The sequence below is a fragment of the Bombina bombina genome, chromosome 7 (genome assembly GCF_027579735.1).
Source record: "Bombina bombina isolate aBomBom1 chromosome 7, aBomBom1.pri, whole genome shotgun sequence".
NCBI classification, from domain to species: Eukaryota; Metazoa; Chordata; class Amphibia; order Anura; family Bombinatoridae; genus Bombina; species Bombina bombina.
The window spans coordinates 517,990,699-518,007,570 of NC_069505.1; the positions used below are offsets into that span (position 1 = coordinate 517,990,699).

General features: G+C 37.2%; 1 protein-coding gene across 1 annotated transcript in view; it reads right to left on the reverse strand.

Annotated features, from left to right (window-relative positions):
• SPTBN4 (spectrin beta, non-erythrocytic 4) overlaps window positions 1-16,872 on the reverse strand; it is a 338,530-nt gene that overhangs the window by 68,186 nt on the left and 253,472 nt on the right. The window contains exons 23-24 of the mRNA XM_053721767.1: window positions 2,450-2,539; window positions 1,828-2,106 (exon numbers count right to left, since the gene is read on the reverse strand). Coding sequence (XP_053577742.1) covers window positions 1,828-2,106; window positions 2,450-2,539 — 369 coding nt within the window. The remainder of the gene's footprint in view (window positions 1-1,827; window positions 2,107-2,449; window positions 2,540-16,872) is intronic.

Sequence of the window (16,872 nt, forward strand, 5' to 3'; positions counted from 1 at the left end):
GTTTATGGGCTCAGTCCCTGCTAGGACTAAAGTGTACTAATGACAGTGAGATGTTTATGTGCTCAGTACCTGCTAGGACTAAAGTGTACTAATGGCAGTGACATGTTTATGTGCTCAGTCCCTGCTAGGACTAAAGTGTACTAATGACAGTGACATGTTTGTGTGCTCAGTACTTGCTAGGACTAAAGTGTACTAATGGCAGTGACATGTTTATGTGCTCGGTCCCTGCTTGGACTAAAGTGTACTAATGACAGTGACATGTTTGTGTGCTCAGTCCCTGCTAGGACTAAAGTGTACTAATGACAGTGACATGTTTGTGTGCTCAGTACTTGCTAGGACTAAAGTGTACTAATGACAGTGACATGTTTATGTGCTCAGTCCCTGCTAGGTACAAAGTGTACTAATGACAGTGACATGTTTATGTGCTCAGCCCCTGCTAGGATTAAAGTGTACTAATGACAGTGACATGTTTATGTGCTCAGTCCCTGCTAGGACTAAAGTGTACTAATGACAGTGACGTGTTTATGTGCTCAGTCCCTGCTAGGCCTAAAGTGTACTAATGACAGTGACATGTTTATGTTCTCAGTCCCTGCTAGGCCTAAAGTGTACTAATGACAGTGACATGTTTATGTGCTCAGTACCTGCTAGTACTAAAGTGTACTAATGACAGTGACATGTTTATGTGCTCAGTCCCTGCTAGTACTAAAGTGTACTAATGACAGTGATATGTTTATGTGCTCATTCCCTGCTAGGACTAAAGTGTACTAGTGACAGTGACATGTTTATGTGCTCAGTACCTGCTAGGATAAAAGTGCACTAATGACAGTGACATGTTTATGTGCTCAGTAGCTGCTAGGACTAAAGTGTACTAATGACAGTGAGATGTTTATGGGCTCAGTCCCTGCTAGGACTAAAGTGTACTAATTACAGTGACATGTTTATGTGCTCAGTACCTGCTAGGACTAAAGTGTACTAATGACAGTGACATGTTTATGTACTCAGTCCCTGCCAGGACTAAAGTGTACTAATGACAGTGACATGTTTATGTGCTCAGTCCCTGCTAGGACTAAAGTATACTAATGACAGTAACATTGTTTATGTGCTCAGTCCCTGCTAGGACTAAAGTGTACTAATGACAGTGACATGTTTATGGGCTCAGTCCCTGCTAGGACTAAAGTGTACTAATGACAGTGAGATGTTTATGTGCTCAGTACCTGCTAGGACTAAAGTGTACTAATGACAGTGACATGTTTATGTGCTCAGTCCCTGCTAAGACTAAAGTGTATTAATGACAGTGACATGTTTATGTGCTCAGTCCCTGCTAGGTCTAAAGTGTACTAATGACAGTGACATGTTTATGTGCTCAGTCCCTGCTAGGACTAAAGTGTGCTAATGACAGTGACATGTTTATGTGCTCAGTCCCTGCTAGGACTAAAGTGTACTAATGACAGTGACATGTTTATTAGCTCAGTCCCTGCTAGTACTAAAGTGTACTAATGACAGTGACATGTTTATGTGCTCAGTCCCTGCTAGGACTAAAGTATACTAATGACAGTGACATGTTTATGGGCTCAGTCCCTGCTAGGACTAAAGTGTACTAATGACAGTGACATGTTTATGTGCTCAGTCCCTGCTAGGACTAAAGTGTACTAATGACAGTGACATGTTTATGGTCTCAGTCTGCCTCTACTAGTACCAGGCATACATTAGATTAGAAAGAAAAAAAAGATAGGGAGGTAAACATAAACGTAGGGAGAGGGGAAATAAATGTGAAAAGTTGAAGAATGAAATGTATTGCAGATTAATATGATGAACACCTAATCTTACCTTGCCCTTCTCGTCATTCATCATAAGGAGTTCCTGCTCACTTAGCCATGTTTCCACCTCTCCTACATCAAAATAATATTGCTGAACCTGATAGCTAACATCCAACATTTGCTGTCGACTTTCTGTCTGCTCTTTCAGTGTTTTCCACATTTCATGTAGGCTTTCATATCCAATCCGTACCCCCTCGGCCTCTGGGCTTCGGATACCAGCAATGGCTCCCGCCCTCTCCAGGATGTCATTAATTCGTGGTGAATGAACTTGGATCTCCCTCCGCAGGTTCTAAAAAAGTTTTTACAAAAGGCCACGTTTTAGACTAAAGCAATAGTTTAAACTGATAACCTTGTACGATTACAAACTCTAAAGACCATTGACCATGTCATAATTCAGTAACACTTTGTAGACTTCAAGATTTAGATACCAGATATATTTTCATAACAAAATAAAAATATTTAGGGTTCTCCAAACCAAGCCCTCAGAACTTTTCAGACCTTATATTAAAAAGATGTTCCACATAGAACATAGATTATCTGCGAATGTTTCAATTTTAGGCTGGTTGGCGCATGGGTCCAGAAGCAGGGCTCTCTCAGTACCTTCTGGGAGATCTTCTGATTGGTTAGCTCACCTGGTTTTTCTTGATCAGCTGTTGCACAGCTTGTAGGTTGCTCCCAAGTTCCTTGGTAGTCGCAAGAGGAAGCCTCTCCTGCACCCACAGCTGTTTAAAGAAAAAAAGACACATTTATGACAACCCATAACTATAAAGGTCCTCCATTTTGCTTCAACACAAAATTTAGTATCACAGTGGTTGAAAATGAAAATAAGGTCATTCAATCACCAAATGGTTCTAAGATCCATATCTTGTCTAAGATCCATATCTTGTCTAAGATATTGTCTAAGATCCATATCTTGTCTAAGATCCATATCTTGTCTAAGATCCATATCTTGTCTAAGATCCATATCTTGTCTAAGATATTGTCTAAGATCCATATCTTGTCTAAGATATTGTCTAAGATCCATATCTTGTCTAAGATATTGTCTAAGATCCATATCTTGTCTAAGATCCATATCTTGTCTAAGATATTGTCTAAGATCCATACTTGGCTTGTGTTGACCCAAAGAAAGATACAATAAAATCTATTTGAAAATGTTAACAATTAGATCATGTATGAAAAAAATAAAGTCCTTCTTGAGAATTTGTATATTAATTTGTTAAAGTAAACTTTTATAGGAGCATGGAACCAAATTTTAAAGTGGAAATTACACTTGCAGGATTCGGATAGAGCAGGTGATTTTAAGACACTTTTAAATTCACTTCTATTTTAAAATGTACTTCGTTCTCTTGATATCTCTTGTTGAAAAAGAATATGCACATAACCTAGACTAGTGGGAGCTAGCTGCTGATTGGTGCCTGCACACATTTGTCTCTTGTGATTGGTTAACTAGATGTGTTTAGCTAGCTGCCAGTAGTGCAATGATGTTCCTTCAGCAAAGGATGATAAGAGAATGAAGTAATATTGATAATAGAAGTAAATTGGAAAGTTTTTTAAATTTGTATGTTCTATCCGAATCATAAAAGAAAATTTTGGGGTTTCCTGTCCCTTTAAACAACTTTCCAATCTACTTTTTATTATCAAACCTGCTTCCATTTCTTGGTATATTTTGTTGAAGGAGCAGCAATATACAGCTGGGATGTAGCTAAACACATTCGGCTAGATTTAGAGTTTGGCGTTAGCCGTCAAAAGCAGCGTTAAGGGGTCCTAACGCTGGTATTTAGAGTCCGGCAGGAAAGGGTCTACCGCTCACTTTCTTTCCGCGACTCAAGGCTACCGGAGATCCCCTTACGTCAGTTGCGTATCCTATCTTTTCAATGGGATTTGCCTAACGCTGGTATTTCGAGTCTTGGAAGAAGTGAGCGGTAGAGCCTCTACCGACAAGACTCCTACCACCAAAAAAAGTCAGTAGTTAAGAGCTTTATGGGCTAACGGCGGAACATAAAGCTCTTAACTACTGTGCTATAAAGTACACTAACACCCATAAACTACCTATGAACCCCTAAACCGAGGCCCCCCCACATCGCCAACCCTATAATAATTTTTTTTAACCCCTAATCTTCCGACCGGACATCGCCACCACCTACATTATTGCTATGAACCCCTAATCTGCTGCCCCTAACATCGCCGACACCTATATTATATTTATTAACCCCTAATCTGCCCCCTCCAACGTCGCCGCCACCCACCTACACTTATTAACCCCTAATCTGCCGACCGGACCTCGCCGCCACTATAATAAATGTATTAACCCCTAAACAGCCGCACTCCCGCCTCGCAAACACTATAATAAACTTTATTAACCCCTAATCTGCCCTCCCTAACATCGCCGCCACCTACCTACAATTATTAACCCCTAATCTGCCGCCCCCAACGTCGCCGCTACTATAATAAAGTTATTAACCCCTAAACCTAAGTCTAACCCTAACACCCCCCTAAGTTAAATATAATTTAAATGAATCTAAATAAATGTACTATAATTAAATAAATTATTCCTATTTAAAACTAAATACCTATAAAATAAACCCTAATATAGCTACAATATAACTAATAGTTACATTGTAGCTATTTTAGGATTTATATTTATTTTTCAGGCAACTTTGTATTTATTTTAACTAGGTATAATAGCTATTAAATAGTTAATAACTATTTAATAGCTACCTAGTTAAAATAATTACAAAATTACCTGCAAAATAAATCCTAACCTAAGTTACAAATACACCTAACACTACACTATCAGCCAATAGAATGCGAGGTCAATCCGATTGGCTGATTGAATCAGCCAATCAGATTTTTTTTTCCTTAATTCCGATTGGCTGATAGAATCCTATCAGCCAATCGGAATTCGAGGGACGACATCTTGGATGACGTCCCTTAAAGGAACCGTCATTCGTCGTTAGTCCGTCGGTTGAAGAGGATGGCTCCGCGTCGGCTGGCTGGAAGATGGCTCTGCTCCGGATGGATGAAGATAGAAGACCCCGCTTGGATTAAGACTTCTACCGGATGGAGGACCTCTTCCTGCCCCGCTTGGATGAAGACTTCTACCGGATGGAGGACATCTTCTTGCTCCACTTGGATGAAGAATTCGGCTCGGCTGAGTGAAGACGACTCAAGGTAGGGAGATCTTCAGGGGGTTAGTGTTAGGTTTATTTAAAGGGGGTTTGGGTGGGTTAGAGTAGGGGTATGTGGGTGGTGGGTTTTAATGTTGGGGGGGTATTGTATTTTTATTTACAGGTAAAAGAGCTGATTACTTTGGGGGAATGCCCCGCAAAAGGCCCTTTTAAGGGCTGGTAAAAGAGCTGATTACTTTTTAATTTAGAATAAGGTAGGGCATTTTATTACTTTGGGGGGCTTTTTTATTTTATTAGGGGGCTTAGATTAGGTGTAATTAGTTTAAACTTCTTGTAATTTTTTTATTTTCTGTAATTTAGTGTTTGTTTGTTTTTGTATTATAGATTAGTTTATTTAATTGTATTTTAGTTTAGCTAATTGTAGGTAATTTATTTAATTAATTTATTGATAGTGTAGTGTTAGGTGTATTTGTAACTTAGGTTAGGGTTAATTTTACAGGTAATTTTGTAATTATTTTAACTAGATAGCTATTAAATAGTTATTAACTATTTAATAGCTATTGTACCTAGTTAAAATAAATACAAAGTTGCCTGTAAAATAAATATAAATCCTAAAATAGCTACAATGTAACTATTAGTTATATTGTAGCTATATTAGGGTTTATTTTATAGGTAAGTATTTAGTTTTAAATAGGAATAATTTATTTAATTATAGTACATTTATTTAGATTCATTTAAATTATATTTATCTTAGGGGGGTGTTAGGGTTAGACTTAGGTTTAGGGGTTAATAACTTTATTATAGTAGCGGCGACGTTGGGGGCAGCAGATTAGGGGTTAATAATTGTAGGTAGGTGGCGGCGATGTTAGGGAGGGCAGATTAAGGGTTAATGAAATTTATTGTAGTGTTTGCGAGGTGGGAGTGCGGTGGTTTAGGGGTTAATACATTTATTATAGTGGCGGCGAGGTCCGGTCGACAGATTAGGGGTTAATAAGTGTAGGTAGGTGGTGGCGACGTTGGGGGCAGATTAGGGGTTAATAAATATAATATAGGTGTCGGCGATGTTAGGGGCAGTAGATTAGTGGTTCATAGCTATAATGTAGGTTGCGGCTGTGTCCGGAGTGGCAGATTAGGGGTTAATAATATAATGCAGGTGTCAGCGATAGCGGGGGCGGCAGATTAGGGGTTAATAAGTGTAAGGTTAGGGGTGTTTAGACTCGAGGTTCATGTTAGGGTATTAGGTGTAGACTTAGAGAATGTTTCCCCATAGGAAACAATGGGGCTGCGTTAGGAGCTGAACGTTGCTTTTTTGCAGGTGTTAGATTTTTTCCAGCCAGCTCAGCCCCATTGTTTCCTATGGGGATATCGTGCACGAGCACGTTTTTCCAGCTTACAGCTACCGTAGGCAACGCTGGTATTGAGGGTTGAAGTGGAGCTAAATTATGCTCTACGCTCCCTTTTCTGAGGCTAACGCAGCCATTCAGACAACTCTAAATATCAGCGTTGTCTTAAGGGTGCGCTGGAAAAAAAAAGCAGCGTTAGCACCGCGGGTCTTTACCGACAAAACTCTAAATCTAGGCGATTGGGTTTTCCAATTACAGGATACATATATGTGCAGCTACCAATCAGAAGCTAGCTCCTAGTAGTGCATTCCTGCTCCTGAGCCTACCTAGGTATGCTTTTCAACAAAGGAAACCAAGAAAACAAAGTAAGTCAGAGAAGAGAAGGAAATTTGAAAGTTGTTTAAAAAATTGCAACATAATCTATACGAATCATGAACGTTTCATTTTGAATTTTCTGTCCCTTTAAATCTGCCACACATGGTATTTACAGGGACAGGAAACATCTCTCGTGCGCTGTCCCACTTTCCCTAAAGAGGACAAAAAGCTAATTCTGGAAATTGCAAATTCAGCAAATGAAATAGCTGGTTTAGGCAATTAGTCGTATTTTTCAAAGACAAAGGCCTAGATTTAGAGTTTGGCGGTAGCCGTGAAAACCAGCGTTAGAGGCTCCTAACGCTGGTTTTAGGCTACCGCCGGTATTTGGAGTCACTCAAAAAAGGGTCTAACGCTCACTTTCCAGCCATGACTTTTCCATACCGCAGATCCCCTTACGTCAATTGCGTATCCTATCTTTTCAATGGGATCATTCTAACTCCGGTATTTAGAGTCGTTGCTGGAGTGAGATTTAGAGCTCTTACGACAAAACTCCAGCTGCAGAAAAAAACCAGGAGTTAAGAGCTTTTTGGGCTAACGCCGGTTCATAAAGCTCTTAACTACTGTGCACTAAAGTACACTAACACCCATAAACTACCTATGTACCCCTAAACTGAGGTCCCCCCACATCGCCGCCACTCGATTACATTTTTTTAACCCCTAATCTGCCGACCGCCACCTACGTTATCCTTATGTACCCCTAATCTGCTGCCCCTAACACCGCCGACCCCTATATTATATTTATTAACCCCTAATCTGCCCCCCTCAACGTCGCCTCCACCTGCCTACACTTATTAACCCCTAATCTGCCGAGCGGACCGCACCGCTACTATAATAAAGTTATTAACCCCTAATCCGCATCACTAACCCTATAATAAATAGTATTAACCCCTAATCTGCCCTCCCTAACATCGCCGACACCTAACTTCAATTATTAACCCCTAATCTGCCGACCGGAGCTCACTGCTACTATAATAAATGTATTAACCCCTAAAGCTAAGTCTAACCCTAACACTAACACCCCCCTAACTTAAATATAATTTAAATCTAACGAAATTAATTAACTATTATTAAATAACTTATTCCTATTTAATGCTAAATACTTACCTGTAAAATAAATCCTAATATAGCTACAATATAAATTATAATTATATTGTAGCTATTTTAGGATTAATATTTATTTTACAGGCAACTTTGTAATTATTTTAACCAGGTACAATAGCTATTAAATAGTTACAAACAATGAGGAGACCGGCTAACCATCCGCCACAAATCCAAAGGCACAATGGGTAAGATGTAACAAAGCGGGTTTATTTTCACAGGTACAGACAGTGCTTTAAAAACAGAAAAGGCATGCAGAAAAAAGCACCATACGGAATGCTCCGTAGGTTACAGTGCAGTAACAACAAACATACGCGTTTCGTGAGGGGCTGCCTCACTTGTTCGGAACTTGATCGGAACAGCCAATAGAATGCGAGCTCAATCTGATTGGCTGATTGGATCAGCCAATAGAATGCGAGCTCAATCTGATTGGCTGATTGGATCAGCCAATCGGATTGAACTTGATTCTGATTGGCTGATTCCATCAGCCAATCAGAATATTCCTACCTTAATTCCGATTGGCTGATAGAATCCTATCAGCCAATCGGAATTCGAGGGACGCCATCTTGGATGACGTCCCTTAAAGGAACCGTCATTCTTCAGTTGGACGTCGCCGGAGGAAGATGGGTCCGCGCTGGAGGTCTTCAGGATGGAGCCGGTCGTCATCGGATGAAGATAGAAGATGCCGCTTGGAAGAAGATGGTTGCCGGTCCGGATCTACTCTTCTTCCCGGATAGGATGAAGACTTTGGACCCTCTTCTGGACTTCTTCAGCCGTCGGATGATGGATGTCTAGCCCCCGCTTGGGTTGGATGAAGATTTTGAAGCCAGGACGGATCGGTGATACCTGGTGAGGTGAAGACAAGGTAGGAAGATCTTCAGGGGCTTAGTGTTAGGTTTATTTAAGGGGGGTTTGTGTTAGATTAGGGGTATGTGGGTGGTGGGTTGTAATGTTGGGGGGGGTATTGTATGTTTTTTTTTACAGGCAAAAGAGCTGAATTCTTTGGGGCATGCCCCGCAAAGGGCCCTGTTCAGGGCTGGTAAGGTAAAAGAGCTTTTAACTTTAGTAATTTAGAATAGGGTAGGGCATTTTTTTATTTTGGGGGTCTTTGTTATTTTATTAGGGGGCTTAGAGTAGGTGTAATTAGTTTAAAATTGTTGTAATATTTTTCTTATGTTTGTAAATATTTTTTTATTTTTTGTAACTTAGTTCTTTTTATTTTTTGTACTTTAGTTAGTTTATTTCATTGTAGTTATTTGTAGATATTGTATTTAATTAATGTATTGCTAGTGTAGTGTTAGGTTTAATTGTAGGTAATTGTAGGTATTTTATTTAATTAATTTATTGATAGTGTAGTGTTAGGTTTAATTAGAACTTAGGTTAGGATTTATTTTACAGGTGATTTTGTTATTATTTTAACTAGGTAACTATTAAATAGTTTTTAACTATTTAATAGCTATTGTACCTGGTTAAAATAATTACAAAGTTGCCTGTAAAATAAATATTAATCCTAAAATAGCTACAATATAATTATAATTTATATTGTAGCTATATTAGGATTTATTTTACAGGTAAGTATTTAGCATTAAATAGGAATAAGTTATTTAATAATAGTTAATTAATTTCGTTAGATTTAAATTATATTTAAGTTAGGGGGGTGTTAGGGTTAGACTTAGCTTTAGGGGTTAATACATTTATTAGAATAGCGGTGAGCTCCGGTCGGCAGATTAGGGGTTAATGTTTGAAGTTAGGTGTCGGCAATGTTAGGGAGGGCAGATTAGGGGTTAATACTATTTATTATAGGGTTAGTGAGGCGGATTAGGGGTTAATAACTTTATTATAATAGCGGTGCGGTCCGCTCGGCAGATTAGGGGTTAATAAGTGTAGGTAGGTAGCGGCGACGTTGTGGGGGGCAGATTAGGGGTTAATAAATATAATATAGGGGTCGGCGGTGTTAGGGGCAGCAGATTAGGGGTACATAAGGATAATGTAAGTAGCGGCGGTTTACGGAGCGGCAGATTAGGGGTTAATAATAATATGCAGGGGTCAGCGATAGCGGGGGCGGCAGATTAGGGGTTAATAGTGTAAGGTTAGGGGTGTTTAGACTCGGGGTACATGTTAGAGTGTTAGGTGCAGACGTAGGAAGTGTTTCCCCATAGCAAACAATGGGGCCGCGTTAGGAGCTTAACGCTGCTTTTTTGCAGGTGTTAGTTTTTTTTTCAGCTCAAACAGCCCCATTGTTTCCTATGGGGGAATCGTGCACGAGCACGTTTTTGAGGCTGGCCGCTTGCGTAAGCAACTCTGGTATCGAGAGTTGAAGTTGCGTTAAAAATGCTCTACGCTCCTTTTTTGGAGCCTAACGCAGCATTTTTGTGGACTCTCAATACCAGAGTTATTTTTATGGTGCGGCCAGAAAAAAGGCAGCGTTAGCTACGCGGGTCGTTACTGACAAAACCCTAAATCTAGCCGAAAGTTACAGATTTTGCTTTCTGGAATCTCTAAATTTTTACATATGGGAGAAAGGCGCTATATAAATACTAATTATTATTATTATTATTATTATTATTACAACATAAGTGCAATACGGTTTGACTGTCTTTTTAATTCCACAACCTGATCAGAGATTGTTTTACAAATACACAATATCCTTTCATAACATCATCTCTTGGGTAGTGAGCTTTACTGGTTGGCTCAATGGCAGTTTCCAATTGGCTCAGTGCTTCCTGAGTGGTCATTTAAAGGGACACTAAACCCAGATTATTTATTTAATGATTCAGATAGAGCAGCAATTGTATGCAACTTTCTAATTTACTCTTATTATAATTTTTTCTTCGTTTTCTTGCTATCTCTATTTGAAAAGCAGGAATGTAAATCTTAGGAGCCGGCCCATTTTTTGTTTAGAATCTGCGTTATGCTTGCTTATTGGTGGCTAAATGTAGCCACCAATAAGCAAGGGCTATCCAGGGTACTAAACCTAAAATGTTGTACTTATTCAGCCTCCCCAGTCTTAAAGGTATATGAAACTCAAAAATGTTATTTTGTGACTCAGACAGAGCAGACCATTTAAAAAAAAGTTTCCAATTTACTTCTATTATAAAACATTTCTTTGTTCCCATGGTATTCTTTGTTGAAGAGATACCTAGGTAGGTTTCTGAAGAACTACATGGCAGGAAATAGTGCTGCTATCTAGTGCTCTTGCAAATAGATAACATTTTTGCAAAACTGCTGCCATATATTGCTACAGAAATGGGCCGGCTCCTAAGCATACATTCCTGCTTTTCAACAAAAGATACTAAGAGCACTAAGAAAAATTGATAATAGAAGTAAATTAGAAAGTTGTTTAAAACGGCATACTCTAATGCCGATTTATCAAGTGTTGGGCGGACATGATCAGCTGTAGCGAATCAAGTCCGCCCCGCAGTCTGCATTTAACATTGCCAAACACAGTGAAAGGTAGTGGGTGCGCTAAAAGAAAGCTTAAGATACCTAAGTAGTTAATACTATTTAATAATTAAAGTTAGTCAGAAAAGGTATATGAAACCTAAGCAGCACAATAAAATGGGGCGTCTCCCAAACAAATTAATATCACAATAATATCACAGTAAAATGTATTGCATAAAAAGTTAATGTCCAATTACAACCACAAATAGATTCGCCCCCTTAAGAGATAATTCCAATCATTGACCAGATTCCAATCATAGACCAGAATCCAATCATAGACCAGATTCCAATCATAGACCAGATTCCAATCATAGACCAGAATCCAATCATAGACCAGATTCCAATCATAGACCAGATTCCAATCATAGACCAGAATCCAATCATAGACCAGATTCCAATCATAGACCAGATTCCAATCATAGACCAGATTCCAATCATAGACCAGAATCCAATCATAGACCAGAATCCAATCATAGACCAGATTCCAATCATAGACCAGATTCCAATCATAGACCAGAATCCAAATCATACGTAAATTAACCATCCACTTCGGTACCACAATATGAGAACCCACAGGTTCCTTTTTTAGACAAAGGAAACCAGGGCCCACACAGGGACTTTCAGAAAGAATTGCAAACACATCAAGCATTTGCACCACAATCCCCAAGAATGCAAAGAAAAAGAAGGGCTTCAGGAAACGAGGGAAGAGAGGGAGAGGACAACAGACAAGCCAAAAACATAAGACAAAAATAGATCAGAAAGGAATATATAATTTGAGTAAAATAAAATTGAAAGAGAAACAGATAGAAGTGTTAAAGGGACAGTCTAGTATAAATTAAACTTTCATTATTCAGATAGGACTTTCAATTTTAATCAACTTTTCAATTTACTTTTATCATCAAATTTGCTTTTTTTCTCTTGGTATTCTTAGTTTAAACTAAACATAGGTAGGCTCATATGCTAATTTCTAAGCCTTTTTAAATCTCTTTTCAACACAAAGAGACAGAAAGTACACGTGGGCCATATAGATAACACTGTGTTCAGGCACAGGGGGTTATTTAAGATTTAGCACAAAACAATGCTACATTTAAGACAATAGATAATAAACAGTCACAGTCATGTGATCAGGGGGCTGGAAGAAGGTTCTTAGATACAAGGTAATCACAGATGTAAAAAGTATATTAATATAATTGTGTTGGATACGCAAAACTGGGGAACGGGTAATAAAGGGATTATCTATCTTTTAAAACAATAACAATTATATGGTAGACTGTCCATTTAAGTAAGGGTTTATCCTTTGCCCCAACTCAGAGATTAGATACATTTAGCACCTTTATCGATGTACATAAATATATAAAAAATGTAACTGAAAAAATGGTTTTTATAAACCACAGACGAAAGGAATATGAGCATTCAGAAAGGAAAAAAACAATGATGAATTTGTACATACAAACCTAAGAAATAAATCTTTGTTTTACCCAAAACACATTAAAGGTGGGGCCATATACACTTTTGAAAAAATGGTTTTAGATGATATTAGGGATATAAATGAAGAAAAACTGAAAAAAACTTGTTCCAATCTGAATAGAAAACAACTAAATGAAATAAGAACATATGAAAACAACAAAGAAGTTATAATAAAACCAACGGATAAGGGTGGGGGTATTGTTATCCTAGACAGAGAGCAATATTTAAAAATGGCACTAGATTTACTTTAAGACAATACAACGAATAAGACACTGAAAAAAGATACCACACTAATGTTCAATAAAGAAGTAGAATTACTCTTAAATAAAGCAAACGATACAGGAATTGTAAATGAAAAAGAATATGACCATCTTTTAGTTAAGTTTCCCAAAATACCACTTTTTTATTGTTTACCAAAAATTCATAAATCCCCCAGGCCGTCCAATCATTTCTGGAATAGGGTCTATAACAGCTAACTTATCTGAATATATCGATCATTATTTGCAAAAATATGTAACCTCCTTTCCCTTCCTTTCTGAAAGATTCTTTAGCAGTTTTAAGAATTCTAAAAGACATCAAGTGGGAAAATGATTATATTTTGGCCACGTGTGATCTATCATCACTGTACACCTGTATAGAACACGAGAAAGGCCTAGAGGCCATAAAATTCTATCTCGAGAAGGATAATTCAATTAAAGTAGAACAACAGTTTATTTTAGAGAGTATTGAATATATTCTGAAGCACAATTTCTTTTCTTTTAATGATAGATTTTTCTTGCAACTTTGTGGAACCGCTATGGGAACCAGGTTTGCTCCCAGTTACGCAAATTTATTCATGGGTCTCTGGGAACACATTTTCCTAGACTCAGTTGACTTGGGAGCAAACTTGGTTCTCTATTAACGGTATATAGACGACATTATTATAATTTGGAAGGGGAATGAGGAAGAATTGGAATGGTTTGTCTCAAGAATGAATAACAATAATTGTAATTTAAAATTTTAATTTGTAAGTAGCAAAGAACAAATTACATTTTTAGATTTGGATATAAGGATAGAAAATAATAAGATTATGACAAAAACCTACTTTAAACCTGTAGATGCAAATAATTACATCCATGCATCCAGTTGTCATCTAAACAAATGGAAAAGAAATATCCCAAAAAGTTCACTAGGATTCTAAAAAATTGTAGCAGTGTTGAAGACTACATAACTCAGTGGAAAATTTTAGCTAGAAAATTTGAAGAAAAAGGATATTGCCCAGAAACGATAGAAACAGATAGGCAACAAAGTATGAATAAGTCTAGGGAAGTTCTGCTATATAATAAATCCCAAGAGAAAAAAGACGCAAAGAAAGACACACTGTTCTTACCTCTTCAATTGTAATCAGCGTACAATAGAAAAAATTATGAAAAAACACTGGCATGTTCTGAAAAAAAGATGATATACTAGGACCACTTTTATCTAACCATCCTCAAATAGTATATAAAAAAAATAAAAAAATGTAAAAAAGTATTTTAGTTCCCACAGATCTAAAAAAGAAGCAGAATATGCAAAGACAGAGAGATTTATTAAGAAATTATGTAAAAGGGTTTTTTCCCTCTATCTCGTGCAAATCATGTAAGCATTCAGAAAAGAAAAAGACCTTCACTTCCAAATCAACAGGCAAATAATATAAAATAAAAGGGACATATAGATGTACTGATAAAAATTTAATTTATTTATTAGAGTGTAAATGTGGGGTACAATATGTGGGGAAGTCAGAGAGACCAGCAAGGGACCGTATAAGGGAACACATCTCATCAATTGAAAATATGAACGAAGAAAGAAATAAAGACCTCCCTGTCCCCAAACATTTTAAACATAATAGGGGGAATTTAAAATTCTTTAAATCTACTTTTATAGATAAGCTACAAAAAAATTGGAGAGGAGGAGATGCACATAATGCACTTTTAAGATTAGAAGCCAAGTGGATTTTTGAGCTAAATACGCCGACCCCTATAGGGTTAAATATAGATTTCGATTTAGGGAGCTTTCTGAGATAGAAACAATAACAATATCACCTATTCCAAATTTAAGATGAATTTTAATATTTTCTCTCCCTATTGTCACTTTGAATTTTAATATTGTTAAAATCATATTCCACCTAAATAAATTTTATATGCCTATAACATCTTTTTAAGCACACTTTCTCAATAGATAACTGTCATTTTATTTCCCCCCAAAATATTTTAACTTTTCCAATAACTTTAACATTTATAGTAGTATGAGATTCTATTGTTTATGTGTTTAACTGTTTTTAAGGTATTAAAATTAGCAGAAATCTGTATTCCAAAAATTGGAAAAGGAAGGTGCGTTTTACCGTTAAGACCGCTTTGAAATTCTAAGTTGTCAATTGTAAAATATTTTAAAAAAAAAAAAAAGTTACATTGACATATTAGGCTCTAATAAGAAGTTTCTATTTGTAATTTTAGATTATATTGAAATGATCTTAACATTTAAACCACACCTTTTCTTATGAAATCCTGTTATTTAAAGGGACACTATACCCAAACATTTTCTTTCATGATTAAGGAAGAGAATACAATTTTAAACAACATTCCAATTTACTTATATTACCTAATTTGCTTCATTCTTTAGATATACTTTAATGAAGAAATAGCAATGCACACGGTGAACCAATCACAGGAGGCATCTATGTGCAGCTACCAATCAGCAGCTACTAAGCATATCTAGATTTGCTTTTCAGCAAAGAATTTCAAGAGAATGAAGCAAAATAGATAATAGAAGTAAATAAGAAAATTGTTTATAATTGTATGCTCTTTCTAAATCATGAAAGAAAAAATGTGGGTTTCATGTCCCTTTAAGGAGCCGTATCTGTACTGGTAACTATCAGCTTGACAAAGGAGAAATCCGAAATGCGCTGCTGTTTTTGAGCCTATACGGCTTCTGTAGTCTGGAAAATCAGACTCACTGCATCTAGACCAGCTTCTAACCGCAATATCGCAGACGCTTGGCGGGCTTCGTCTTTACAGCAAAGAGATCTGGGATCGGGTGGCTGTACGGACCTGATCTAAGCTTTCCTGAGTCAACTTCTGGAAAAAGACGGCTTGGATGACATAGCCTGTTTTTCAACTTAAGAAAGGGAACATTGTTACCTTATGCAGACTGCAATATTCTTTGGACTCCGAGATTGCATTTGAGTATCTTTTTTCATTATTTTGTATACGTGTGTTGATTCATCAGTTTTTATATGTGTGTTATTTCATGGAATTTTTAAACAAATGTGTATAATTAAAACTGTATCAACTTGTTTGAAAATAGAATCAGTGTTAAACAAGGCTTGGCTCTATATGTGAATTGTAATATGGTCCCTAATGAAAACTTGCATTATTTAAAGAGCGATACCCCTTCTAATTAATTTAATTTATTTTATATATGTGATGCTTTTTCCTCTATCCCCTTTACATTAGATCTCAGCAGTCATTTTTAATTTTGATAGCGCAAAAATATCTTTCCTAAAACTAGCTATAAAAAGTTGATGTGCAATGCCGCCCCCTGCAGATTCTTGTCAAGCATCCCAATCATATCTGATCGGGATAATTGTCGCCTTAGAGGTGGTGGATGAGTTAAGGACCAGCGGTCTTAAGACCGCTGCTTCTTAACTTATGTTTCTGGCGAGCCTCATGGCTTGTGCGGAAACTGATGCATTCGCAGCTTCATAATTCGGCCCCTCTAACTGAATCATGAAAGAAACATTTTGGGTTTCATATCTCTGTATTAACATTTCATTACCCAACATAGAAAACATTAGCAGGTCTTCTTTACTTGTTATGTTATGGGCATGTCCTGGAGAATAGCAGGTGATGGTTTTATTTGGCAAAAACAGCTATTTCAAATACAAAAACAAACACAAAGGAGTAATATAAAATACTTTTAATAAGAATCCTCTAGTGGAAAAATACATTTCACTGTGCAATGAAAAAATAGCAAAAGGTGATTGCAAGTGGACAGGTTCACAACTTGCGAACCTGTTTGCCTGCAGGGATGCTAAATTTAACCCATACATGGCTTTTGCTCTGCCCCTTTTGGATTTGCACCATTCCAAGATGGACATTATTAAAAACACACTAAACTAAAGATGTTCCCTTGTGCCTGTGCCACTTTTTATGCATGTATTTATTTAACTAGCCTTTTTCTGCACTA